The sequence below is a fragment of the Salvelinus sp. IW2-2015 genome, linkage group LG3 (assembly GCF_002910315.2).
Source record: "Salvelinus sp. IW2-2015 linkage group LG3, ASM291031v2, whole genome shotgun sequence".
Classification (NCBI taxonomy): Eukaryota; Metazoa; Chordata; class Actinopteri; order Salmoniformes; family Salmonidae; genus Salvelinus; species Salvelinus sp. IW2-2015.
Genome location: NC_036840.1, coordinates 1700981 through 1728972, shown reverse-complemented (window position 1 = coordinate 1728972; position 27992 = coordinate 1700981). Strand labels below are relative to the sequence as shown.

Below are 27992 nucleotides of genomic sequence, written 5' to 3'. Positions count from 1 at the left end.
CAACTAGTGAATCCGAAATCGAATGCCTCAATGTTGACGAGCCGCTAATGTCAGTATTGTTGCTATTTATTTAGCTGAATCGTTGATATCCAGTGGGTAAAGTTAGCTGCACCCATAGACTTTCTACTCCACAAAATGGGGTCTATTAACGTTTGTCTCCGCCATTTTGTGACAGAAATTTCTCTGAGCACAGGGGTACGTGTAATGGTTGAATGTAGTAACCTCGTCAAGTAGATATCCGTCTGGCAGTTACAGAAAAGGGATCATGAGCAATTTCCATTCATCCCAGGAGACAAAAGTCATTTCTGAGTGCTAGGCTATTGGTTCCAACACCGGTGATAACCTGGAAGCCGGTTGCTCTGAGGCAAGGGCTGCAGATACTGGAATAAAGTTACATTACTAGCTATCTCCTATGACACAATATGGCATTATCACTTTGAAATTGTAGCTAGATTTGGTATTATGGAGAGTTGCGGCTATTGAAACGACCAGGTGATTTCGTTATCACAATATAACCAAGAGAAAGTATTTGTGAACAAACAGTACAGTAATGATACATTATTATAACTTGTCTTTATTTCTACATTGACAGTTTAGAGTACCGCCCTGGGCCCAGCCAACTTAGTTATGAACTGTCACAGCTTTGACACAGGTGTAAAGCAATGTGGGTTAATGGGATACTGTTTTTGGCATTGAGATAACTAATATCAGGAACCACTCATTTTGTGGATAAAATGAGCAAAACTGAATTTACTGTGGTGACTTTATTAACTGTAATGATTAGTCTAATAGTTAAGAATATTCAGAGGAAGCAGTCATTTCACCAAACTTTACAATTTATATGAAACCATTACACTACTAGGAAATTAATTGCATGTCAGTTGCATCTAATATTGATCAACATATAGCCAATTTTGAGAATAAAGTAGGGCTCCCCTCCCCCACGAACAGTAGTAATTCTGTTCTGTTTGAACGGGTCTTGTAAATTTCAGATGAGCTCTAAAAAAGACAACACTGTCTATTGTTCCAATAAACCGCTTTGGACAGTGCAATACCGTTGTTTCTAGTAGAGGGCGCTGCGTGGCAGTACGAGCTCGAGGCCTCAGATCTTTTTGTCTGGAACTGGATCCCGCTGCCGCTCTACAGTGTGTGCGATTGCTTGGAGCCGCGTCCGTAACACACTGTCAAACCACTCCAAACGAACACATTTGATACCAAAACTTAATTTAGCATATTTTACAATGGCAGTTTTAGTTTGCCGTTGAAATCGGTCGTTATTCTGGCTAAGTGTTTATTACAACTTGCAGAATCGGCTTGTTTTCTGTGTATAGCTGTGCATCAGTCTTTATTAGCGAGCTGGCGCTCTTCTTGCTATTAGCTATTTCTTTAACTTTTTTAAACACTCAGCTTCGCGAATGACTGAGCGCCGGCGGAGTATGGGATCCTTGGTGTCTTAGGAAGCGAGTGAGTGGGGTTTTAACCGTTTTTACATGCAAAAACAATGGCAAATTCGACGGGGAAAAATMTACTAGATCAGCGAAGGAAAGGACTGGCTTTCCTGGACGAGCTGCGGCAATTTCACCGAAGCAGAGGGTGAGAATGGGGCGTTTAAATACACCTTTAAACATCATGTACACATGACTATGGATGCTTACAAACTATTAGTAATACTATTCTCCATGTATTTAATGATTTTTTCCTTCAGATCGCCGTTCAAGAAGATTCCTGTCGTGGGTGGGAAAGAGCTGGATCTTAATGCTCTCTATATCAGAGTCATTTCGTTAGGTGGATTTGCTAAGGTGAGTGCAACTAAAAGTGCATTTTCGCACTCTCGGTTTTCAGTGAAGTCTTCAGTGAACCGCTAGAGAACTCTCTTTCGGCACCATGAAGCGCTATTTCATACTAAAACGGCTGTAGGAGAGAGAGGATTGCGGTCGGCCTTGTGCTAGTTTGCCATCTATGCAATGTGGTGGCTTGTGTTGTGTATGGTTTGAATTGAAAGTCCGTACGGTAGCTGCACTGCTCGGAGTCTGAGTGCAGTTAGAGCAACTCAAAATTAGCGGGCACGTTTAACATCGATTATCGGCACAGAGCACTGGCTAGGAAGAACTATTCGCCGCGGGGGATAGGTAACATTTTGTGCAACTAGATTTTTTTACGATAATTTGGGGGAAGCTAGTTATTCGCATTAGCCATCTTTGGCTCTATGGCTGAAGACAATGTAGGCCGCACACAGGCCTATTTATTGAAAACTGTAAACGTGAAAACAATTACTCAAATAAAGACTGCTCGCCATCATTCCATCGTTGTTACTAGCATTGTGCTGAAGCGGGTCATCATTGTCTCGGGCTTTGGTAGCTACCACATTTAGCCTGCACGCTTGGCTTGCCAGAAAAGTAATGTTAGCCAGATTGCTAACACTAGCTAGTAAGTAAGCCATCCAGTTCAAGCTGTAGCTAGCTGTGAGTTGTTGCTTGCGGTGATAACTAAATAGCTTGCAAACATGGAATTAAATACACAGTTCTAGCTAACAAAAGTAGCTAACATTAACATCTCATTAGATGCTAATCAGATTGTTTGACTGTCTTATTCATATTTTATGCATCCTGATATTGCTTAATTGAAAAATGTATAATAACATCCTCATTTACTTTACAGGTTTCTGACAAAAATCAGTGGTCTGAGCTGGGTGAAGATTTTAATTTCCCAAGGAGTTGTTCAAACGCAGCATTTGTTTTAAAACAGTACTACCTTCGGTAAGTGGCATGGTCTTGCATTAGCTACTACACTCAGACAGCATGTGGCAAATGTTTACAAATTGTGAGAGGCTGGAAGCAGGAAAGGACCATGCAACAATCCAGCATCGCTGACAGTTTTTAAAGATGTTGAACACAGAAAACAAAACACTATACTGGACCTTACACTGGCTGCAATGTTTATGCCTCATAACAGTATGTTTTGACGTAACATTTAGTACATTTTAGTGGGTTAATGCAGATCACTATTTTATATATATATATATATTTTTATATGCCATGTCTTACTACTGGGGATTCTGCCATACATCTTCTCTTTGTAGATTTAAGCTATTAGTAAGGGACATGAACTGGGAATGCTTTTTAAATGGTCCGTGATTGGTGTGTTACTGAATGCTGGCTGGTCATTTGTCATTGAATAGGCTAGCCGTTGCCATAACTATGCAATCAACAGCATGTTACCCTAAACACCTTTTGCCCTCGGGGGAGATGTTTCACCAGCAGCAAGCCTGTGGACAGTGTGGAGCTGCTTCTCTACTCAAGTCTCCTTTTCCCTCCAAAATATTGCCATCATTGCCACGGCCAAGATCCTTTTAAGAGGAAGGATCACATTCACCAGTCTAACCTGGAGGCTGCTTATATAACCCTGCTTTGCCAGTTAGTTGAAGCAGCATATCTTTAATAATCTTGTTGCATTAATCACCTTCACAGTTTGGGAATGGTTGAAAGAGCAGTAGGTCAACATAGTATGCAAGTATCCAATCATGTAGGCATGTCAAATTCTAAACAAGGTTCACACAGACTCTACCTAAGTGTCATACCTGCCTACAGATATGGCTTATGAATTTGAACAACTCGGCATAGGCCTGAAGATGTTATTGCCTTCCTCTCTTAAGTCATCATTGGATTTTATATAGACCCTACATGCAGAGCCAATGATAGGCCAAGCATTGTAATGAAGTGTTTCCAAATGGTGCTGGTTATTCCAGCATTTTTAGCAAAGGATTTCATTCTTGGCATCAGATGAACAATGGTAACACTTGATACCCTATACGAGTTTATTGTATTCAAGTATTTGAACATTAACTTTCTGATTTGATATTGGGCAGGCAATTTCACCCTGTGAAGTTGGGTGCAGGCTGTTCTAGCCCAGCTGCAACACCTGATTCTACCAATGAACAAGGCCTAAATGGTCTTCAACCAAGAAACAGGTGTGTTGCTGCTTGGCTGGGAACAAAAGCCTGCACCCAGTGAGACTTTTTTCCCCCTTTCAAATTGTCATTTGAAGAGTCATAGGCTAACTTATGATATAGCCTAACGCAGGGCTCTACAATGTGACTATTTTACTCGCATATGTGTATCGTGACAGCAAATATGTTGTGGCGATACAAGTATTGTGATATTTTATTTAGGAGCACCAGTGTGCCGAGAAGAACGAAGGATTCTAGCATTATTTCTTCAAATATTTTTTGTTGCACTCCTACATTTCTTTGTTTGCACCTGGCTACATTTTCCAACTTAGGTGCACATGTGCTCCTTGTAAATAATAAATAAAAAAATGTCAGAGTAGAGCCCTGTAAAACAATATTTGACTGAAACACAGAGCTGTAAATAGCCTATCTGACAGCAGGTTGGATGGAGCTGTTTGGAGCTGCCAATAAGCGTAGCTTATTTTGCTTCATATATTCTAACCCATTTCAAGCCTGCATTTGACCTCACTCCCTTAAACTTCTCCTGTGTATTACACCATGACACACCCCACTGGGATCACATGGTAGTTGTAGACCAGAATGGTCAAACTTCTATTCCTTGGAAGGTTTTTTTCACAGCTTATATATATATATATATAGGTTTATTTTAACATACTCCCGTGTCTTTACCAAACAACATTTGAATTGGCCAGGTTAAGACCGCCTTCTACCGTCAACTCAAACTGGTTTAAGTGGGAGATGTAGCCCAATGCCAGGTCTCTCTTATAGGGCAAGCAAGCATGTAACGGTGAAACTTATTGGAACCAAAGAGCCCTTTGGTTTAGCTGGGAGGGGTATCTCAATAACAACGTGGTCTTAAGGGCAAACACTGAATAGTCAAAAATGTATTGGAAGTAGGGAGTCCTTTGTTTGCTTGTTGGTCTTCTTGTACCACTACTTAAATTGAACATTGCCAAGGGCAAGGCACTTATCATTGAAAATAGTAAGTAATCCTGCAACCTGGGAACCTGAGCAAAACCTTAGTTCAGGAGAGGATGTCTCTTAAGACTGAGATGCAGCTTGTGAATAGACTGTACCCAACGTGATGTTGTTAGCACTGTGATGCCCATGTCAAAATAAGAGCTGGATTAGAACTACCTTGCTGTTTTCTTGCAAAAGTGAAGTCGGAGACAATCAAGTTGTCTCATTCACACAGCGTTTGCTAGTGAGATTAGCCTTGGCACCTGAACAAAGGTGAAACGTGGCCACAGCGTTTATAGATCTAGTGTTACAGATATCAGGGGACAGCAGGGTATGTCTTTCTCTGATGCTAAATAGAGGGTGCTAAAATGATGTAGCAAAACTCATGTATCAGCGAGCTACAGAAAACGCATGTTATTTTTTGACAAGGTCAACAGTTTCCTGGTGTAACCCAAGCTGTTTATACCATGTTAATTTTTATGAAAAGTCAGTTTGATTTCTAAACCAGTGTCATAAATTAGGGTTGTGACGATACAACTATCGTGATATTTTTTGCATGGCAAAAATGGAAACACGAAGCAGACATCTCTTTGGTCCTTTAAAAAAACTTGCTGTATGTGAATTTTATAGCTTGGAAAACACAGTGAACAAAAATAAACACAACATGTAAAGTGTTGGTCCCATGTTTCATGAGTTGAAATAAAAGATCCCAGAAATGTTCCGTAGGCACAAAAAGCGTCTCTCTCTCATTTTGTGCACAAATTTGGTTAAATCCCTGTTCGTGAGCATTTCTCCTTTGCCACGATAATCCATCCAGCTGATGGGTGTGGCATATTAAGAAGCTATTTAAACAGCATACTCATTACACAGGTGCACCTTGTGCTCGGGACAATAAAAGGCCACTCTAAAATGTGCCGTTTTGTCACACAACACAACACAGATGTCTCAAGTTATGAGGGAGTGTGCATTTGGCATGCTGACTGCAGGAATGTCCACCAGAGCTGTTGAAATTTCTCTACCATAAGCCGCCTCCAAAGTCATTTTAGAGATTTGGGCAGTGTCTCCAACTGGCCTCAGACTACGTGTATGGCATCGTAGGTGAGCGGTTTGCTGATGTCAACGTTGTGAACAGAGTACCTCATGGTGGGGTTATGGTACGGGCAGGCATAAGTTACGCACAATGAATGCAATTGCATTCTATCGATGAAAATTTGAATGCATAGAGAGATCATGACGAGATCCTGAGGCCCATTTGTCGTGACATTCATCCGCTGCCATCACCTCATGTTTTAGCATGATAATACACAGCCCCATGTTTCAAGAATCTGTACACAATTCCTGGAAGCTGAAAATGTTCCAGTTCTTCCATGGTCTGCATACTCACCAGACATGTCACCACCCTTTGAGCATGTTTGGGATGCTCTGGATCGACGTTTATGACAGCGTGTTTCAGTTCCCGCCAATATCCAGCAACTTCGCACAGCCATTGAAGAGGAGTGGGACAACATTCCACAGGCCACAATCAGCAGTCTGATCAACTCTATGCAAAGGGGATGTCACACTGCATGAGGCAAATGGTGGTCACACCAGGTACTGACTGGTTTTCCGACCTTCAATCCCTACTTTTTAAAAAAGGTATATGTGACGTACATCTGTATTCCCAGTCATGTGAAATTCATAGATTAGGGCCTYATGAATTTATTTCAATTGACTGATTTCCTCATATGAACTGTAACAGTGAAATTGTTGCATGTTGCGTTTTTATATTTGTTAAGTATAAATGAGAATCTGGATGACATAAGGATGTTTGTTTCCAACTTTTGGGCTGTTTTCCTAAATAAGTTAAATCCTCTTCCTGTTCTGTTTCCTTGCCACAATACTGAGTATCGCGATGCTGGTATCGTACCGCCCCCTAATATAAATATCTGGAATAGGTGTTTTCTATCATCAGATGTAGGCCTAACAATAACAATCCACTAAAGTTGAATCACTCCATAGTTCCCCACTTAGGTCGATAGGACAAACTGCTGCGAATGATGGGCAGCAGAAGTTGTTCACTCTATAAAGAAGGTACACCCGGGAACCACTGTCTAAGAACAGCTGCTCTCCCTACTCCAAATCCTTTTTCTAATGCCTGGCATACATTACAAGACTTAACTGACAAGTAGGACCTAACTTTGTGTGCTGGACAAAGAAAACTATAGAAAGTCTGCTTGTTTGCAATTTGATTACAGGTGAAGCGCCATTTGCTTGGGTTTTGTGCTGGTTTTCCGCCACTGCGTGAGGCCACAGCTTGCTCTCCCTCAGCATGCCCCCTTATTTTGTCAGTAGTTATRTGCTTGCCATGCCTTTCTCTTGACTTTTTTTGAAATTGTAAAACCTTGTCAGCAACAATAGCTTGGAGAGGTTTTGAATCACAGATAAAACAGTACATAGAGGTGGGGATTGGAGATGTTGGGACTAGCGAAAGCTAGCTGAGGTAGGCAACACTACTACTACTACTACTGGTCTAGGATTGGGCATGCAGTCACAATTTTCTTTGACTGTGGTAAGCTCTCTGCAGATCACACAAAGAAATGTTTGAAAGTGAGACAGACTATAACTTTGCATCAAGTAAACTACACCAGCGGAAAATGTATTTAGGGGGCTGACAAATTAAACTTACCCACCATTCTCGTTATGTTAAGCATGGTCTTGAGCTCAATGTTTCCTTTTTTGTCTAATGGCATTATTTTACCTTTGTGATTCCCACCTTGATTGTAGTTGTTAGCTTTCTTCTCAGTGTAGTTTACCATGGTCTCCCCCAGTCTAGTTTCTTGTCCTCAACCGAGTACTTGGATTTCACCCACCCCCACTCTCAGTAGTAGTCTGTATATAGTGCTTCCATTTATTATTTTATCAGCAATAAAACCAGCCTATGGATTGATGTAGCTTTAGGCTATATAATCTGGATTTCTAGTGTTGCTCATTGGTCCCTGTTGTATGCCCCCATGTTTAAGAAGTTGTCTCTGTCTGCTCAAATGAATCTGCAAGCATTTGATTTTCAAGGTATAGTAATATATATTCACCTATTTATAGAACAGTAGTAATGCCAGTTTACTCAATGTGATTGTGTGCTTGTCCAACAGGGGGCACCCAATTTTCTCTCGCTCTCTCTCTCACACACACACACACACACACACACACACTCACTGAGGCAGCCTTTATTGAGAGGGTTGCTCTTATGTCCTATCAGCTCTTGTATGATCCGGACGACCTTAAATTACATCAGTTTACAAACAGTCACCATTTGCAGTGGTAGATCTATGGCTTCAGTTGCCTACATTTTTGTGTGCCGTTCAGGTTAATTGAAAAAAGGTAATCTTGTTAAGATTTTCTTTTTCTGGGGACAAAAATGACAGGTAAGAGCCCTGTTCCACCTTAATTGCTTGTTCTTTAACTGCTGATGGTATGACACCTGCGATGACACGATTTTTATATGTGAACTTGATTAGACACTGATAAAATGAGAAGGCCTCTTAATTCTGTGATGCTTTTCTGTGGCACACTGGCAGTTGTCTTGTCAGAAGAATGGGAGCTTTTTGCCAGCCATGTATGAAAAGGGAAGTGCAGACATGAGCAGCTGCAACAGAACCCCCCACCATGCAGCCTCCCCTTCTGCCCGTGCCCAGACAAGCGTGTGATGATGCTGTGCAGAGCCGGGGCCCCTCTCCAAACGGAGAGTTGGTGTATTTATAGTCCAGTGTGTCACGCGCCGTGGACGGGGGATTACCTTGGTCGCTGCGAACCAGCAGCAGTACTGGGACTCCGTTCAGAATGGGGCTCTCACTCTGACTCATGGCAGCACACACACTCCACGCTTAGCCAGGGCTTTCCACGCTACCACTGGTGAGGTATTTCCTGCTGCCACCACTGCAGCATGTGTCTGTGTAAACAAATATTCAATGTGTATATGTGTTGGTCCCACCCTACCTAAACATGTGAGAGACGGCTGCAACACTTGTTAGACATTAACTCAAGTAAGGTCTTGCAGGTTTTTTTGTAGACTTTTTTTTGGCTTTCGGCAGGAAGCTATCAGTCTTTTTGTTTCATTAAAACTCCCTCTACTTTTCTGCACCTCTCCCCACCTGAGCGGGTGGTCATTTGAATGAAGACATCACCCCAGTGTCTAGAATATTTTGTCTGTGCTGGTGGTAAGATATCATCCTCACCTGTGTCACATCCGAGCTGAATATTAACATATTAAGGAAGACTGGTATTGGTTGTAACTCTTGATAAACTAGTTTGCCCTAAGCAATAGGGCACAAAGGATTCATCACTTGTACTCTGCTTAAACACTTGCACTGTCATGCAGATGGTGTAACACATGTCTTTTGATTCTTGAGTCAGCTAGGCGTAAACATAATTATTTAATCATAACCGATGGTCTCTATGTCAAACTTGGATTGGATTGTATCCCCCTCTGGCAGTATTTTTCATTTCATGCTTTGTCGTGTAGTCTTTCATATTCACTCTGTCGATAGAAGTAGGCGAGAGACATTGGTTGTGTTGTGAGCCTCGTTTGTAGTTTGTTCCAGTCGGCAGCGGCTGAGTAGTGGAATTGCTTTGTTGCTGGGGTTGAAATAGGATGTGGGCATAGATAGCCTGACAACATTAGTGTTGTCTGTAGGAGGACTTTGAAAATGGTAGGAGTTCACAGAAGTAGGCTTGTGAGTCTTTATATGCCAGAGTGTAGCCTACCAGTTTACTTGTGTGATTGCAAGCATTAACCAAATTCCTCAGAGTGGCTGTCATAAAGAACTCCATTGGCAAATTATATGGTGGGAATGTGCCAGGGTGTCCAGTTTTGTTATCGGGGATTTGGAGGCACAACAGTTGGTGGTTTAGCCACAGTCTAAGGATGCAGGACTTATCCTAGTTAGGCAGATTTGAGGATTGGGTGAAACAGGATTATTTGCTATAGAGGCCATTTTAGATTAGATTTTGGGAATAGGTGGGGTCTTGGATCAGTCACCCTTTGAGCGTTAAGTTCTCTTTTGTCTACAGATATTTAGAAAAGTATGAAAAAGTCCATCACTTCGGCGAGGATGATGACGAGGTGCAGCCTGGGAACCCGAAACCATCTCTTCCAATTGGTGCAATCCCCTGCTCCTACAACTACCAGCAACACACTGTATCAGGTAAAGCTTTCCCTCTTTTACAAAGTGTCTTCAAACAACCACAAAGCAATAATTACCTACATAAGTTCGGCCCAAATCTTCTTGGTTGGGCTACGACTTGAAATAGAATAAAGATTCTTGAAGGGATGGCCCCATATTCTGTATACATTCTGTATACCTCCGGCCCTTCTTTGGACATTGTGTTAACAAACCTCCAGACGAGCTTCAATGCCATACAACATTCCTTCCGTGGCCTCCAACTGCTCTTAAATGCAAGGAAAACTTAATGCATTCTCTTCAACCGATCGRTGCCCGCACCCGCCCGACTAGCATCACTACTCTGGACAGTTCTGACTTAGAATATGGACAACTACAAATACCTAGGTGTCTGGTTAGACTGTAAACTCTCCTTCCAGACTCACATTAAGCATCTCCAATCCAAAATTAAATCTAGAATCGTCTTCCTATTTCGCAACACAGCCTCCTTCACTTATGCTGCTAAACATACCCTCGTAAAACTGACTATCCTACCGATCCTTGACTTCGGCGATGTCATTTACAAAATAGCCCCCAACACTCTACTCAGACTTCATCCAGTTTGCTATCACAGTGCCATCCGTTTTGTCACCAAAGCCCCATATACTACCCACCACTGCGACTTGTATGCTCTCGTTGGCTGGCCCTCACTTCATATTTGTCGCCAAACCCACTGACTCCAGGTCATCTATAAGTCTTTGCTTGGTAAAGTCACGCCGTATCTCAGCTCACTGGTCACCATAGCAACACCCAACGGTAGCACGCGCTCCAGCAGGTATATTTCACTGGTCATCCCCAAAGCCAACACTAACTTTGGCCGCCTTTCCTTCCAGTTCTCTGCTGCCAATGACTGGAACGAATTGCAAAAATCACTGAAGCTGGAGTCTTATATCTCCCTCTCTAACTTTAAACATCAGCTATCTGAGCAGCTTACTGATCATTGCAACTGTACACAGCCCATCTGTAAATAGCCCACCCAACTACCTCATCCCCATATTGTTATTTTTTTGCTCCTTTGCACACCAGTATCTCTACTTGCACATCATCTGCACATCTATCATTCCAGTGTTAATGCTAAATTATTTTGCCTCTATGGCCTATTTATTGCTTTACCTCTCTAATCTTACTACATTTGCACACGCTGTATATAGATTTTCTATTGTGTTATTGACTGTACGTTTGTTTATCCCATGTGTAACTCTGTGTTGTTTCTGTCGTACTGCTTTGCTTTATCTTGGCCAGGTCGCAGTTGTAAATGAGAACTTGTTCTCAACTAGCCTACCTGGTTAAATAAAGGGGAAATTTAAAAAAAATACTTGCTTTCGAGCTAGTTCTTAAAAGGACAGTGGTATTTCAGAACAGTGACATTCCAGGAAACAAACAAATGCAAGTATGATTAAAAACAAAGTTTCTTATTTACACTTTGAGAAGAGTGATTTTATTGGACACATCTGTGAGGTAGGGCTGGGTAATTGCTAGTGATGGGGGGGGGAAATAGATAGTTAAATATTGGGATATTATTTTTGATTTATCGTTTTGAAAACATTGCCGTTTTAATTTTGCGGTAGTTGGCTGTACCTGCCCCAGAACTCCAGTATTTTTCCTTGATGGCTTGTTCTCATCTTCTTTTCAGCTATTTTATTTCCTTGACTGATCAAAACTAGTTTTCTAATGGCTCTCTGTTGTCCCTCTGCAGCAGACATAGGGTGAGCAATATATTTGGAACATCAAATCGCAGTATCTGATCGCAATACACATAGAATCATGAGAATCGCAATACATATCAAATCGGCACCTAAGTACTGTGATAATATCGTATTGGACCTCACGATACGATATCACAATCTTTATTTTTTTTACCTATTATTTAAGTCAGTTAAGAACAAATTCTTATTTACAATGACGGCCTAGGAACCGTGGGTTAACTACCTTGTTCAGGGGCAGAACGACAGATTTTTACCCTGTCAGCTCAGGGATTCGATCTAGCGACCTTTCGGTTACTTGCCCAACGCTCTAACCACTAGGCTACCTGCCGCCCCAATACTTAGGTGCCGATATGATATGTATTGCGATTGTTTATGTATCGCGATTCGATGTTCCAAACACATGCTCACTATACTGTATGTATGCTGCAGAGAGACAAGAGAAAGCCATGAGAAAATTAGTTGTGGAGGTTAAAGTGCTCATGTTGGCTCAACTTTTTTGGGGGGGAAATAAGATGGAGAAAAAGCTGTAGGATGATAAATACCTGAGTTGTGGGGCAGGTACACCTGACTAGCGTTAGCTAACGTTAATAAACAAGGTTACCTTTAACAATTATAGTGACAGTAACAATGTAAAACGGCAAAAATGATATTGCGATACTCTACTGTATCCATACTGTGAGGTATCGCGACCACCCTTTGGTGGATTTTGGGATGCTGTGAAATAAATAAAAGTAGTCTTAGGTCAGAGGACAACCTTGGTGCAAGTTTATCAAGGTGGATATTTCTTCAAGTACATTTCTTCAAGTATCAAGTGATGGGGCTGTTGAAGAGCACTGCCAACTCTGAATTTGAGTCAACTTTATGACTCAAATGGAGTCAACATTATGGCTACCTTCAGCACTGAACTTCCTCTCAACTAAGTCTCTCTACTCACAGCACACATTTGTTAGTCATCTGAATGTGCATATACTGCAGGCTTGTTTGCTTGGTCCTTTCAGACAGTTTATTGCACCTCATAATCATAGATTCATCAAGATAGAATTTGGAAGCTCTTCTCCAAATGTTGCAATTTAGTTAGTCATAATGGTGCTGCTAGCCTGCTCCTATGGTAAAGCCTGCTCCTATGGTAAAGCCTGCTCCTACGGTAAAGCCTGCTCCTACGGTAAAGCCTGCTCCTACGGTAAAGCCTGCTCCTACGGTAAAGCCTGCTCCTACGGTAAGCTGCTCCTACGGTAAAAGCCTGCTCCTACGGTAAAGCCTGCTCCTACGGTAAAGCCTGCTTCTACGGTAAAGCCTGCTTCTACGGTAAATGCCTGCTCCTTAAAGTGAGAGCTTATGGTAATACGGTTATACAGTTCTTGAAATGGCCAAGTGGGTGCTGAGCATTCCTTGCTCCATTTTTTGGGGGGTAAAGAAACCTCAACAGAGGAGGATGTTAGCAAGACAACAAGATCTTAAAATGTATGATGAAAGTAGCTAATATACCCAGACTGACGAGTTGTACTAGGATTTGTCTGAGCTGTTTGAATGGTGTGTTTCAGAACTGAGATGCAATATTACTTCCTTACTGTATTAGGTCTGCTACATTTATACTCCTTTTGTTTATGCACAAACATATGGGCTTTAAACCATAGCCCTGCCACGAAGCTCATTTCCCTCCCTCATCATGGCTGTTGAGATAATTGTTTGAATAATCTTGACTTTTGTATTATAATTTTTTGTCCAATCTTGCCCAGGCCTGAGAGTCCCCATCAGTAAAAGTGTATCTGAACTGGAGGTTGTCATGTCCCCAGGCATGCAGGCAATTTGCAACAGTGTGTTACCATGGTGGCTGTGTGATGGTGCATTACCACCATACCCGCTGTGTGTGAAGTAGCTCTAGTTCAGGAGTCCTGACAGCTACACACACACACACACACACACACACACACACACACACACACACACGTGTGAAACAGATGCAGAGCTGGCGGCTGTGAGGAGTTGGCTATTTATATCCCGTTGATTGCACTGTAATCAATTTCAAATAACTGAAATATGCCATACAATCATTGCCATCCCAGCAAAGTTATGCCAAGAGACTGAGGCTTCAGGAAGTTGCACTTGTTAACTCCACCCCTGCATGTGACTTAAATCACTGTTTCCTATTTTTGAATGCATATTCATTATCAGGCAGGTGTCCCAGTGCATGCAGTTGCAATCATTTTTCTGAACAGGCTAAATAAACTCATAAATCATCATTTCTTAAGGTCTTTATAGCACAACATTGTAATATTTTTGTATGTTTTCAGCAGGCTTTCTTTACATTCATTTTGAAATTACAACTGGATTTGTGGTTGTTTTTTGTCCCCAGACTATCTCCGCCAAAGCTATGGACTGTCCATGGAGTTCACGCCCCCATGCGACTATAACAAACTGGTGCTCTCTCTCCTGTCGGGCTTGCCCAATGAAGTGGACTTCGCAATCAATGTTTGCACTCTCCTCTCCAACGAGAGCAAGCATTCCATGCAGCTGGAGAAAGACCCCAAACTCATCACGCTGCTGCTGGCACATGCAGGCGTCTTCGATGACTGTACGTCTTCAGCACCTTTAAATATTCTTCATTAGTATCCAAATCAATTTTTTCAGGACAGTAATTAGAGATGTATGGATGTTTTTTGTAATCTTTGTTTACCGTGGGAACTTGGTGAGGGAACTGTTGAGACACTCGCACTACTGTGCTCAGTTTCCCTTTTTGGGCAAAGTGGAAATGGGGAGAAAGTTGTTTATTCCCTTTCATTTGCCTGTATGGACACTAGATGAGTTATTACCTCCTTGGTAAACTTGTTAATTTAGAGTTTGAAGCAAAATGCAAAAATCCAGGCTTGAGCACAACAAAATGTGAACACTGCATTCCTTTTCAAGGCACTGCCATGGCAGAACCTTTTTTTTTGTTGTGATCCCTCAGGTGTGAAAGTACCTTCTGTCTCAGAATGTAAGGGTTGGAATGTTCTCTCTAACGGTACTCTTGTGAATTTGCAGCACTAGGCAGCTTCTCCTTTGTATTTGGGATGGACTGGAAGGAGCAAACCTCCCGGGACTTCATGAAGGTAGATTTGACTGAAAGACTCACTATATATGTATACTATAGGTTTGTAATTTACAAGGCTTTTGGTCAGAGGGAGAAAAAAAATAGTTACCTCGCCTCCAGCCGTTCAGGGATCTTAGTGAAATACGGTGTGATGTCTGGCCTCGCGGGAGTACATCAGCCTTAACTGCTCTTGTTTTTTATAGCCTATGCATCTTTTCAGCAGTCAGTATTCCAACAATAATCTGTGAATATGATTCTACAGTTCTGGAAGGATGTGGTAGAGGATTCTGAAGTCAGGGACCTCATCTGGGACAAGACCAGCCTGACACAAGGTAAACAGTTTATGCTGACAGACCAAATTTTAAAGACCCATTGCACAATAAAATATTAATTTTACAACAATGGGAAAAATATTACGGCAAATAAATATTTCGACATTGTTTTGTGAACTTTTTGTGTAATAAAGTATTTGAAGATTTCTCTTACAAAAAATACTTATAAGGCCATTGCTCTGACATGATGTCCTTGGTGGATCAGACATTCACTATTCTCTCTGCTCTTCTTCCAGTGACAGACACTATGTCGGGGGACGAGCGCTGGGGCGCCCTCTTCCATCCTCCACGCAACCTAGGCATCGGCGACATCGAGGGTCAGCGGGTCCTGCAGGTGGGAGTCATCCTCCGCAACCTCTCCTTCGAGGAGGCCAACGTCAAACTGCTTGCTGCTAACCGCACCTGTCTGCGGTTCCTCTTACTGTGCGCCCACTGCCACTTCATCTCCCTACGGCAGCTGGGGTTGGATACACTCGGCAACGTGGCCGCAGAGGTGAGGTGTTTTTACTGCTATATTTATGTTCTGAAAGTTAATATTTTGTGCAGTATTGAGCTATTTCATTACATTAATTAGTACTATTCAGTATAATGTTAGACATGGCTGTAGCTGTTCCAGAGCATTTGTGTTATTGATGATTCTATGAGTTAATTTCTGTTTTCTCTCCCAATAGCTTCAGTTAGATCCTGTTGACTTTCGAACAACCCACCTAATGTTTCACACCATCACCAAATGCTTGATGTCAAGGGACAGGTTCCTGAAGATGAGGGGTGAGTGTCAGAGCCCGTACTTTATCTTTGTCAGTGTCTGGGTCTTTTTATTACAAATGTCAGATATATTTTTATATCATGGTCCTTTTTAATGTGAAAGTGACTTCATGTCTTTACGCAACAACAGTAAGCATGAATTGTGATAAAGGTCAAAGTGTAGATTTTCCCAGAGCCTGACCATTTGTTCCTCCTCCCCTCAGCCATGGAGATCCTGGGTAATCTGAGCAAGGCGGAGGACAACAGCGTGCTGATCTGTGAGTACGTGGACCAGGAGTCYTACCGGGAGGTGATCGGCCTGCTGTCGCTGCCTGACCTCATGCTCCTCATGTCCTCCCTGGAGGTCCTCTACCTGCTGGCCCAGCTGGGGGAGATCCCCTGCAGCAAGATCGCCTCCGTGGACAGGAGCATAGGTGAGATACCAACAACCTAGCCCTAACCAGGGTACTAGTAACCTAGACACTAGTCAGGATTGAGGATACATGCAGTAGTATAAACAACCAAGCCAGAATGGAGGGGATGGAGAACCGTCTAACCAAGATAAAGTGTAGGTATAGCATTAACAACTAATGGAGTGTTTTGAATACAGTTTGATTAAGTATAGTCTCTTAGCATGGCACAGCAACCAGGCTGCATGAATTGGGAAACAAACTGGTTGCACAGAAGATATTTGTCATCTCTTGGAGGAATAGGAAATTCAATGATTTTCAGAATTGGGAAATCAAAAAGAACCGTCATGCAACAATTTAGACGTTCGTTATTAAACGGTGTATATGTGTGTCCCTGGGCAGATCTGCTGGTACGGCTGGTGTCAGTGGACCTGCATACGTTTGGTCCGGATGCTCTGACGGCCGTGAGGCTGATGGAGCACCAGGCTGCTGGGCAGAGCCAGGTGGCCGAGGTGCGGCCGCAGCTTGTAGAACAGCTGCCTGCTCCGCTGCAGGGCGCACCCATCCCAGGTGAGCATCTTAACACTTAAACCTTGTTCCCTCATCTTCAGATGCAAACAGAAATTAAATGAAGCCAAGTTATATTCATGTTGTACATAAAATCTGAATTTAGAGCAAGCTGTGTGAGGGCAATAATTAGCCATATGGTATAAAGGAACAGTTCCTTGAGACAATGGCCTGAGATTATAGGCTCAGCTCTGTGGAGCCTTGCTCCTTGTCGTGTACGTTAGAGACTGATCGAAAGCTGACCGCATCAGTTTACGCCTCCCATAAGCCTCTGCATCCACTCTTGTCTGTAGAGACTTTCCATCCGTTGGTGATTTAGAAACATGGATGATCAGGGAAACTGGTTTAACCCGTGTTGTATGCAATCAATCAGCTAAAGTTGCTGGGAATAATTCAAGCTAGGGTGAACACAGTAGTCTGCTTGTACAGTACTGTCGCTGCTCCCTAGTGGGCAAAATGAGGAACCACACACTAAACACACCATGTACAACAGGAGCACTGTTCTGCAGATTTGACAGTTCAGTATCGCATCAGAACAAAAGTGTTTTCAGCATAGAGAATGGGTTTATTCAAAAACCTTTGTAAATTGATCAAATTAGACTCAATAATGATGTCATCTCTCACTTCAGCAGCAAGAGTCCCTGTCCAGTCCACTCCTCCTCCTCCTGGTATTGTTGAGCTAGATGGGGAGAAGTTTACAGTGCAGTGGTGAGTCTCTCTCTCACTCACACACACACGCTCTCATAGTCATGCTCTCTCTGTGACACATCTTAGCTCTTCAGTTTCTCTGTAAGTTGAACGGTAGTTCTCGGGTCAAGCAGTCAGCTTGCTGGTCACAATTGACACCTGAGTAGCTTATAGATACATTCTGAGTCCCTTTGTCTCCACCAGGCTGAACGCCCACTTCGAGGTGAGCGGCGAGAGCTCCGTCTTGCGCTCAGAGATGTACTCGGAGTACCTCACCACCTGCAGCAAGATGGGACGCGCTGGCATCCTGGCCTCACAAGGCTTCCTCAAATGTCTACGGTTGGTTGGCATAATCCAATATTAAATCAATCGATTTCATTGAAAACTGTCATCATTTAGAGAACACACAACTAGAAGTTTTTACAGCTTTTCCCCCTTTTTTTTCTCTCCCAATTGTGGTGCTGGAAGCCATGTATTCATGTTATGTTTTCAACCAAGAAATCACCCTATGGACAAGTTACAATACAGTGGTCCAAATTCAATGACTTTGAGAAACATGATTGACAAGGTTTTAGTGTCGACTACACTCACGCCGTGTCTCTCTCTCATTTTGTAGGACCATCTTCCCAAACCACACAGTGAAGCGGCTGGAGGACACCAAGCCCAATGCGCAGGCACACATACATGTGGTGGGGGTCAAACGGAGGGCCATCCCACTGCCCATCCAGCTGTACTACCAGCAGCAGGCTAGCCCCACACCAGGGCCCAAACACGACGTCCCTGTCGACCCACAGGCATCCCCGTCAGGTAAACTCACTGTACAACTTACTACATTTTTGTAGTTAGTGGCATTAAAATTCAAGTTTCCACCTACCTTGACTGTTATCACAACAAACGTCAGACATAGTTGCTATACATGTTGTCTTGGAGTATGGTGAGACATACTTTGCAGTTGTGCGAAGTGGACCTCAGTCAATGATTCTAATGTGTTCTTTGTTGTATCTCTCTCTGTGTTTACACTTTGTCTCTGGGCATCCTGGGTTTGCCCGGCCTCCAGTCCCCAGCCTTACTGCTAACCCGGCAGCGCCACAGGTGGCCTCCACCATGCAGGATGGTGTACCTCACCCCCAAGTGGCTCAGACTGTTCCTCGGCTCCCCCTTCACCCCCAGGCCTCACCACATCAGCACCCCCACTCAGCTCAGCAGGCCAAGTCAGGGGATATCCTCAAGACGGCCATGGTCCAGAGCTCCATCCCCACCTCTGGCCAGGTCGTCCAGAACCACAGCCCCAACATGGCCCAACAGCTCCACCATCAACAGGTCATGGCGCCTACTGGGACCCCCGTCACACTGTTCCAACAGGTACAGCAGGGCCACATCTTCACGGCGCGGGTTCAGGGGGTGCCCATCGCCCAGCGGCCGCCCCTGCCGCACACTCCCTCCTCCTCAGTACCCCAGGCCCTCTCCCAGGGCCCCCAGCAGGAGACGGCTGTGTTCTCTGCCCCCCCGCACTACGCCGCCGTGTCTGCCCCCTGCTCCTCGCTGCAAAACTTCCAGGTGGGCGGGGGCCAGGTGTTCACCATCGCCGGCGTGTCCAACGCCCAGGGTTCCCGCGTCACTTTCCAGAACATCGCCCCCAAGCCTGCACCCTCGCAGGCCAGCGGACCGCCCACATCCACTCATAACCAGCAGCAGCAGTCCAGCGTGGTCATTGTCAGCCCCAACCCCCAGCAGAACCAGGCCTATGCCCCGGCTATCCATCAGATCGTTCTGGCCAACCCCTCCACCATGTCTGGTGGCCAGGCCATCCAACTGGCAGGACAGCCTCCCACTCCTTCCAAACTCCCACCTTGCCCTTCCACCATCGCTCCACTGCCCCAGGGCCTGCCCACTCCTTCCAACAACCAGATCCCAATGCAGGGCTCTGCTTCTGTCAGTCAGATGCTGTCGGTCAAACGGCAACCACAACAATTGAACCCCCAGCAGCAGTTTCACCCCCAGCAGCAGTTTCAGATTCAGTCCCAACCCCTGCCTCAGCAGCAGCCGCCCCCCCAGCCTACCTCCACAGAGTCCAGCCTGATCAAACAGTTACTGCTTCCAAAGCGGCCCTCCACGCCGGGCGGAAAGCTCATTCTGCCCGCGCCCCAGGTGCCTCCCCCTAGTAGCACGCAGCGTTCCCCCAGCCCACAGGTGCTCTACCAGGTGGCCTCACAGGGCCAGCCTCAGCCCCAGCAGCTCAATGTACAGCTGGTCCCCAGCCAGCTTCAGTCCCCAGGGGGCCCTCTCCAGACGGTGCAGCTCATCTCCACCAGCAGCCCCGCCACCATCATCCAGGGTCAGGCTCCTGGTGGCCAGGTCACCTTCACTGTGGTGCCCAATACAGGCTTCACCACTTCAGCCTCTGCAGCCGCCGCCCAGATCAGCCAAGGAGCCGCTGCACCAGGCCTGCCAGCGGTCCAGACAGGCAACACCCTCCACGGGCCACCACCGCCCTTCAGGGGGGACAAGATAATCTGCCAGAAGGAGGAGGAGGCCAAGGATGCCACGGGTCTGCACATCCACGAACGCAAGATCGAGGTGATGGAGAACTCCTCTCTAGCCGATGGGGCTGGCACCAAAACCAGCAACGGAGACCTGGCAGGGGCTGATGCTCCAGGGGCCAAGCTGCTTAATGGGAGGAAGTGCATGGACTCCAGTCTACCTCCATACCACTCAGGGAACAGCCAGGGGGCCTGCGTCAATGGACCGGCCAGCGAGAGCTGCCCCACCAACGGGAAGCAGCCCTCTGGCCCGGCTAACCCACAGGAGGGACACCTCGACCCCAAAAAGGCTCTTGTCAATGGGGTCTGTGACTTTGAGAGAGGGGACGCCTCCACCGGTGCCCACTTAAGCAAAAACATTCCAAATCACATCGCTTCCAAACACTTGGGGAACGGGGAGGTGGGTCCTCCTCAGAAACTGCATGGGGCTCCCCAGGAGCCCTCTGTCCCCCAGCAGGATACTGCCAAAGCTGAGCAGGCAGAGCGCCTTGCCAATGGGCCTCAGGCAACAGGCCCCTTCCCTAACGGACCTATGGGGACGGGGCCTAACTACACTTTGCCTGCTTTCAGGCAGCAGCTGTTTCCCACTGTCACTGTAAACTCCCAGGGCTCCACGGGGCCAGGGACCCTGCCGGCCAATGGTTTGAGTGGCGAGAGCCGTGCACTCAAGAGGCCGGCAGAGGAGGACAAGGGGGTGTCTGGGATTCCCTGTAAGGTGGGAGTGAGGATCATCACCATCAGCGACCCCAACAAGGCGGGCTGCAGTGCCACCATGGTGGCCGTTCCTGCTGGAGCCGACCCAAGCACAGTAGCCAAAGTAGCAATGGGGAATGCCACGCAGCAGAGGAACTGCTCGACCATACAGGCAACCAGCTCTACGGTGAGTTTCACATAGCTCAACAATTTGTTTCTTGTCCCAGTTTTGCAAGCCGTGTCAACTAGTTGGCTAGCAAGCTCATTAGATTGCTGACTTATCTTGAATACTTCATTGGATCATTGGCATTCTTGCCCTGCTGGTAAAACATGTGACTCAGTTTTTCTTCACAAACATAAAATGCAGGGCTCGACATTAACGCTTGTTCTCTTGTCTGGGACAAATAAAAACAATGCTTGGACAAGAAGAATGTAGATTGAAGTTCAGACGAGTAATAAAACACTTTTTTTCACATCAAACAATTACTCAGATCAGAATTGGATCAGAGGTCAACATTGGAATAATATTCAAATCTATTTTTTATGTACATTTATAAAAAAGCCTACATGTCAAAGTATAGATGATATGCATGTTGGCTACAGCCTCACGTCCAAACTGATGCTGACATGAGGGAGGCACCAGAAAATGTAGCCAAACTTGAATGAGACTTTAAATTACATAAATACAGGCTGAACACCAGTCATGTTTGACAAATATAATGAAGGATCATTAACGTCTAAAGGCTTGATTCGACATACTCAAGGCACGGTTCGTTCAGATCAAATGGTCACAAGACCGGTCTGCTGCGCACCGCACATCACCCACCTTGAATCTGAGTGGAGGCGTCTGCATTTTGAAGCTATTTTAAGGGCAATTCCACCACTTTTTGACCTCATTCATAATTTCCAYTGTATACATGTGTGAAAACAACACGTTTCTACAATCTGTGGTTACAAAGATGAGAAGAAAAGTCCTAAATAAATGCTTCTCTGTGACATCACAAGGTAAGATTAAAAGTTTWAAAAAATGTATGTCAACCTGCAATGCGTTTTTAGCCAAAGGGAGGTATTTTCTTGCTCCCCACATCACTGTGAATCTGTGTTTGAAAATCACTGTTAATGTAATCTAGTAGAACTTTTTTACTTTAGTTTTTTTCCCTACAAACGTATAAATGCAGTGTTTTCACATATGTTGACACTGGTTTTGTGCTGGAGATAATGAACATGAGGTTCATTATCTTGATCCATAAACGTAATTGTTTGAAACCTGGGTGTTTTGTCATTTTATGATGCATTTCTTACCTTGTTTCACAGTATCCAAGCATAATCCTAGTCATATTAGTAACCCATGCTAGTTGATCAAATCAAAATTATTTATAAAGCCCTTCTTACATCAGCTGATGTCACAAAGTGCTGTACAGAACCCCAGCCTAAACCCCAAATGGCAAGCAATGCAGGTGTAGAAGCACGGTGGCTAGGAAAAACTCCCTGGAAGGGCCAGAACCTAGAGAGGAACCATGCTATGAGGGGTGGCCAGTCCTCTTCTGGCTGGAGATCATAACAGAACATGGCCAAGATGTTCAAATGTTCATAGATGACCAGCAGGGTCAAATAATAATCAGTGGTTGTAGAGGGTGCAACAGGTCAACACCTCAGGAGTAAATGTCAGTTGGCTTTTCATAGCCGATCATTGAGTATCTCTACCGCTCCTGCTGTCTCTAGAGAGTTGAAAACAGCAGGTCTGGGACAGGTAACACGTCCGGTGAACAGGTCAGGGTTCCATAGACGCAGGCAGAACAGTTGAAACTGGAGCAGCAGCACGGCCAGGTGGACTGGGGACAGCAAGGGCTCAGGTGGAGAGGTAGATAGAAAGAGAAAATATGCACTTAAATTCACACAGAATAAATACTCCAGATATAACAGACTGATCCTAGCCCCCCGACACACAGCCTCCAGTATTTATGCTGCAATAGTTTGAGACAGGAGGGGTCAGGAGACACTGGCCCATCCGACGATACCCCCGGACAGGGCCAAACAGGATGGATATAACCCCACCCACTTTGCCAAAGCACAGCCCCCACACCACTAGAGGGATATCTTCATCCACCAACTTACCATCCTGAGACAAGACCGAGTATGGCCCACAAAGATCTCCGCCACGGCACAACCTAAGGGGGGTGCCAACCCAGACAGGAAGATCACGTCATTGACTCAACCCACTCAAGTGACGCACCCTTCCTAGGGACGGCATGGAAGAGCACCAGTAAGCCAGTGACTCAGCCCCTGTAATAGGGTTAGAGGCAGAGAATCCCAGTGGAGAGAGGGGAACCGGCCAGGCAGCGACAGCAAGGGTGGTTCGTTGCTCCAGTGCCTTTCCGGTTACCTTCACACGCAATCATAGGACCTACTAATGAGATGAGTCTTCAATAAAGACTTAAAGGTTGAGACCGAGTCTGTCTGTCTCTCTCACATGGGTAGGCAGGCCATTCCATAAAAATTGAGCTCTATAGGAGAAAGCCCTGCCTCCAGCTGTTTGCTTAGAAATTCTAGGGACAGTAAGGAGGCCTGCGTCTTGTGACCGTAGTGTAGGTATGTACGGCAGGACCAAATCGGAAAGATGGGTAGGAGCAAGCCCATGTAATGCTTTGTAGGTTAGCAGTAAAACCTTTAAATCAGCCCTTGCCTTAACAGGAAGCCAGTGTAGAGAGGCTAGCATTGGAGTAATATGATCAAATGTTTTGGTTCTAGTCAAGATTCTAGCAGCTGTGTTTAGTTTTAACTGAAGTTTTCTTTAGTGCTTTATCCGGGTAGCCGGAAAGTAGAGCATTGCAGTAGTCTAACCTAGAAGTGACAAAAGCATGGATTAATTTCTGCATCATTTTTGGACAGAAAGTTTTTGATTTTTGCAATGTTACGTAGATGGAAAAGAGCTGTCCTTGAAACGGTCTTGATATGTTCGTCAAAAGAGATCAGGGTCCAGAGTAACGCCGAGGTCCTTCAGTTTTATTTGAGACGACTGTACAACCATCAAGATTAAAGTTGATGTATCTTTAGATCTCCCCTGTATTTCTAACATATTTTCATCTCTGTCACATGAAACTGCTCGTGCATGCGGTGTGCTTTGGAGAACAATGTTTTCCTGCTAATTGTATTTTGGAACATTTGTGCATAGCCTACAGCCATGTGCGCATTGAGTTTATAGCATGAAGAAATAAAACGTTATCAAAATTTTATGCTAAATAGTTTGATCTGACGCATCAGCCTCATTGCTTTTTAAAGAGTTCATGTGCGGTGGTTGTATGAATTCGGGATCTGTCGTCCCCAAGTCTGTTATGAACCGTAGACATATTTTTTGTCATTCCAGGGATGACGGGAAGTCCTTAATTTCAAGCCCTGGGGGGAATTATTTTATAAAGGAGAAGTGTTTGGTTGTAATTGTAATGTTGCCATATTTTATAGGCTACCAAGGGTGGCCAACCAATCTCCAGGAGAGCCTTAAAGGGGCAGTGTTGTAATTTGAGACCGGCTTGAATATGCAAAGAAGCCTATTGGCAGAGTGTAGCCTACATTTGTCTGATTCTCTATGGTAAAAAAGGTAGTCATGCATTTTATTTTGGAAAGTGGATCTGGGGGGGCTTGAGCTTTTGGACAAAAAATCTGACCTACTTATCCAAAGGACAATCGGTCAAGTCCTTAAATGTGTAGTTGTAGGTGGGAGAGTGCTATCCATCACATGCAACTACAAGGCTTTTCTGTTGCTGTTATTTGGGAAAATCAACTGCATTGTGATGAGTAGGGTTAGAGGCCATTTAATGATTTATACAGACTGACTTGTTTTATATTGCACTTATTGGATTGGCAGGTGTGTGTGATCTTTCATGTCATCGTATAGCAATTCAAGGCTTAGTTGTTCATTTTACAAGCAAATTACTTGCATGAAACAAGATTAATGATGAAAGTCTTCAGGTTCTAGGACCTTGAATAAGTTATTCAAACTCTTTGTTCATATTTTTGTTTAATTCATTTCTGAATAACTAATAAGCAAATTGTAGGTTATTCATATTTATTGTATCATATTTATTGTAAGCAGAGGGTAGCTAGGCTAAAATCTAAATGTATTTCTTCAAAATTAGCTTAATTTATCTTGTCAAATATTTTAAAAAGGTAAAAGAAATACAAAAAAATGTTTTGGACTTGTTTTATTTGGGAAATAGTAAAACAATCATACAACACAAAATATCACTTGTTTATTTGGTCTGATAAAGCTTTGCCTGGTTTTATGCAGCTTCCGCCAACAGTGGCTCAGCCTGTGCAGGCTGGCAGCTCCAGCCCCAACACCCCCCTTTCTGGGCCACAAGCCATGGTGGCACCCCCAGAACAGACCAGGAAAGCGGGACAGAACTTCAAGTGTCTGTGGCAGTCCTGTAAACGGTGAGTCAATCTCTGTCCATATTGACTTGACCTACTTAAAGAAGTCCTGTGTTGGGAAAGGTGTGTTCATATCATGGCTAACTAAAACTGCGTTTAGACAGGCAGCTCAATTCTGGTATTTTTTCCACTAAATGGTCTTTTGATCAATCACATCAGATCTTTTTCAGAGCTGTTTGATCAAAAGACCAATTAGTGGAAAAAATATCAGAATTGAGTCTAAGTGGTCTGTTCATTGACTGTCCCATTGTTATCCGTGTTGTTCTTCCAGGTGGTTTGAGACGCCGTCTAGGGTGTTCTACCATGCAGCCACGCAGCATGGTGGCAAGGAGCTGTACCCAGGCCAGTGCCTCTGGGAGGGATGTGAACCTTTCCCCCGACAGAGACTGTCCTTCATAACCCATTTACAGGTAAGACTACACCTTCTCAATCTATCAGTCCATGTTTGTGGCTTTTTACTGACAATTATCCTATTTTCTTCCTGTAGGATAAGCATTGTTCTCGAGATGCCCTATTGGCCGCACTAAAACTGGAGCAGGAACCGACACAGACGCAGGACTCCAATCAGAAAACTTCCAAGTATGTACCCTCTGGTTAGCTTAGCATGCTAGTGCTAATGTCCATTCTGGTGATGCTAGAATGCGCTATGTGTGGCAGACTCTTTTGCATTGTTCCACAGGCCTCAGGCAGTGGCAAGCAGCACTCCAGCACCGCGAGCACAGAAAGCTATTGTCAATCATCCGAGCGCAGCCCTTATGGCACTACGCAGAGGCTCTCGGAACCTGGTGTTCAGGGACTTCACTGTGAGTATGGCTGAGCTTAGCTGTTTGTTTACAATGAAGGTGTCTGGCTGACATTTGACAGAATTGTATGATTGTATACGTGGAAATAAGTTTTAAGATGTTAATCATTGCAGTCCTTGACTACTCCATATTTATCATATATTCCCACTTGGAAATCTTTTGTTGTCAATGTATCTTGTAACTGATGAATTTCACAATCCTTTTCCTTAGGATGAAAAAGAGGGACCAATGACCAAACACATACGACTAACTGCTGCCTTAACGCTAAAGAACATCGCCAAGTATTCAGACTGCGGTCGAAAGTAAGAACTTTTTTTTTTGTATACATTCACAACTACAGAAGGGTCTTCTGAGGAATCCTCGTGCTGTGTTTGATCGGCGTGATGAATCATAATCAATTAAACCTATGTTTATTTACTGTTTGATGGAGAGTATGTAATGACAGCTTCCTGTCTTGTCTTCTCAGGTTGGTGAAGAGGCATGAGAGTCACCTCTCTGTGCTGGCACTCAGTAACATGGAGGTCTCCACAACGCTCGCCAAATGCCTTTATGAACTGACTCGCTCTCTCCAAGCTTGAGTTCACAAGGGCAACCCCACCCCCAAAAATAGGAGAACCATCCTTCAGGGGTGTCATGACAATGGGGCACACAGGTGGGCAACACCAGACCATGCCCTTCGGACTCCCCTCCCTCACCCTACTGTGCTCAAATCCCCCCCCATCTCCTTCACAAAACAAACTGCCACAGGGTCTTCCACCAGCCGCCCAAGAGGGGGAGCTCTTTAGACTGCTGCCCTGAGGGACTCCACTAATGAAACCCTAAATACGAGCACATTTTTGTAATCCTGGGACTGTTTGCAGAGAACTTATTTGAATAGGAGCGGCAGTACGTTGAGGAGTTTTGCTTTGCGGAGGGAGGAGAGTGGCTAGAGATGGGGGAGGGAGACACAGCTGCAGGAGACTGGCTCGATTGTTTTTCTTTACAACTTGGTAGCGTGGTTTTCTTACTTGAGTCAATATATTTTCACTTATTTATTATTGAAATGAATACCATTACAATTAATGAAAAGAATCTTGTAAATATTTGTGAATATATATATATAAAGAAAATCCTCATGCCGATACAGCCACTGGGGAACTTGCTCTGTGGAGTAATAGAAGCATTACTTTGGTAGAATCTAAGTTTCTTTTTTTTTTAATGATCCCTGGTTACTTGTATCTAATGTGATTCTATACTCAGCAGTGGATGAATGTACTTAAAACCTGTAAATACTTCTGCAAAGGTACTGATGCTGTAAAGTTAAGGGGGGAAAAACAGTTTTTTTTGTGGAACTGACTTTTTTTGTATTATAATACCTTGTAGAACTCATTTTGCTGGCTGAAAGAGTATGGAATAATATATCTCATGTCATTTTGTAGAAGAAAATAATATTGAAGGTATTCTCTCACCCCTCACCCCCAACATGTATCCACTGTAAACGTTTGTCATTGTACGAGCACAGTGCGCGTACATTTTTTTTTTTTGTATTTGTAAATTGGTTTAAATACATGGAGTTTTATACAGGTTTTCTCCTGTGTTCTTTGCTTTATGTGCAGGTATATTTTCTTCACTACTTTTTTTCTATGTTAATATAGTGTGGCGTTTTATTGTACTATTTTTTCATTCTTAATACCATGCCACATTCCGGCTCACGTCCTCAGACTATCCTCTCTATGGTGTGTTGTGTAACATTAATGACTGCCTGTTAGCGTCCGAGCGGGGCAGCCCACCCATCCTCATTTCTGCAGTGTCAGTAGGATGTGCTATTATACATAGACATAACAGTCTGTTAGATTGGCTTTATTTACTTTGGTGACTGTTTATAGTTTTTAAATAAAAGACTGAACAATT

General features: G+C 44.1%; 1 protein-coding gene across 2 annotated transcripts; it reads left to right on the top strand.

Annotated features, from left to right (window-relative positions):
* Positions 1–1074: 1074 nt before the first annotated feature.
* On the top strand, positions 1075–27992 carry arid2 (AT-rich interactive domain 2). Of its 2 annotated transcripts, none has more exons than XM_024013591.3 (21): positions 1075–1593; positions 1706–1799; positions 2659–2756; positions 9974–10107; positions 14182–14400; positions 14850–14917; positions 15161–15230; positions 15467–15723; positions 15902–15998; positions 16199–16408; positions 16787–16954; positions 17584–17659; positions 17843–17977; positions 18255–18445; positions 18696–21058; positions 25157–25302; positions 25571–25709; positions 25787–25878; positions 25979–26102; positions 26313–26404; positions 26569–27992. In XM_024013591.3, exons 1-21 carry the CDS (start codon positions 1502–1504, stop codon positions 26678–26680), a joined length of 4977 nt encoding a protein of 1658 aa, XP_023869359.1. In that variant the 5' UTR covers positions 1075–1501; the 3' UTR covers positions 26681–27992. The 2 variants fall into 2 exon arrangements, with proteins under 2 accessions (XP_023869359.1, XP_023869349.1); XM_024013581.3 differs by having other exon boundaries at positions 17581–17659.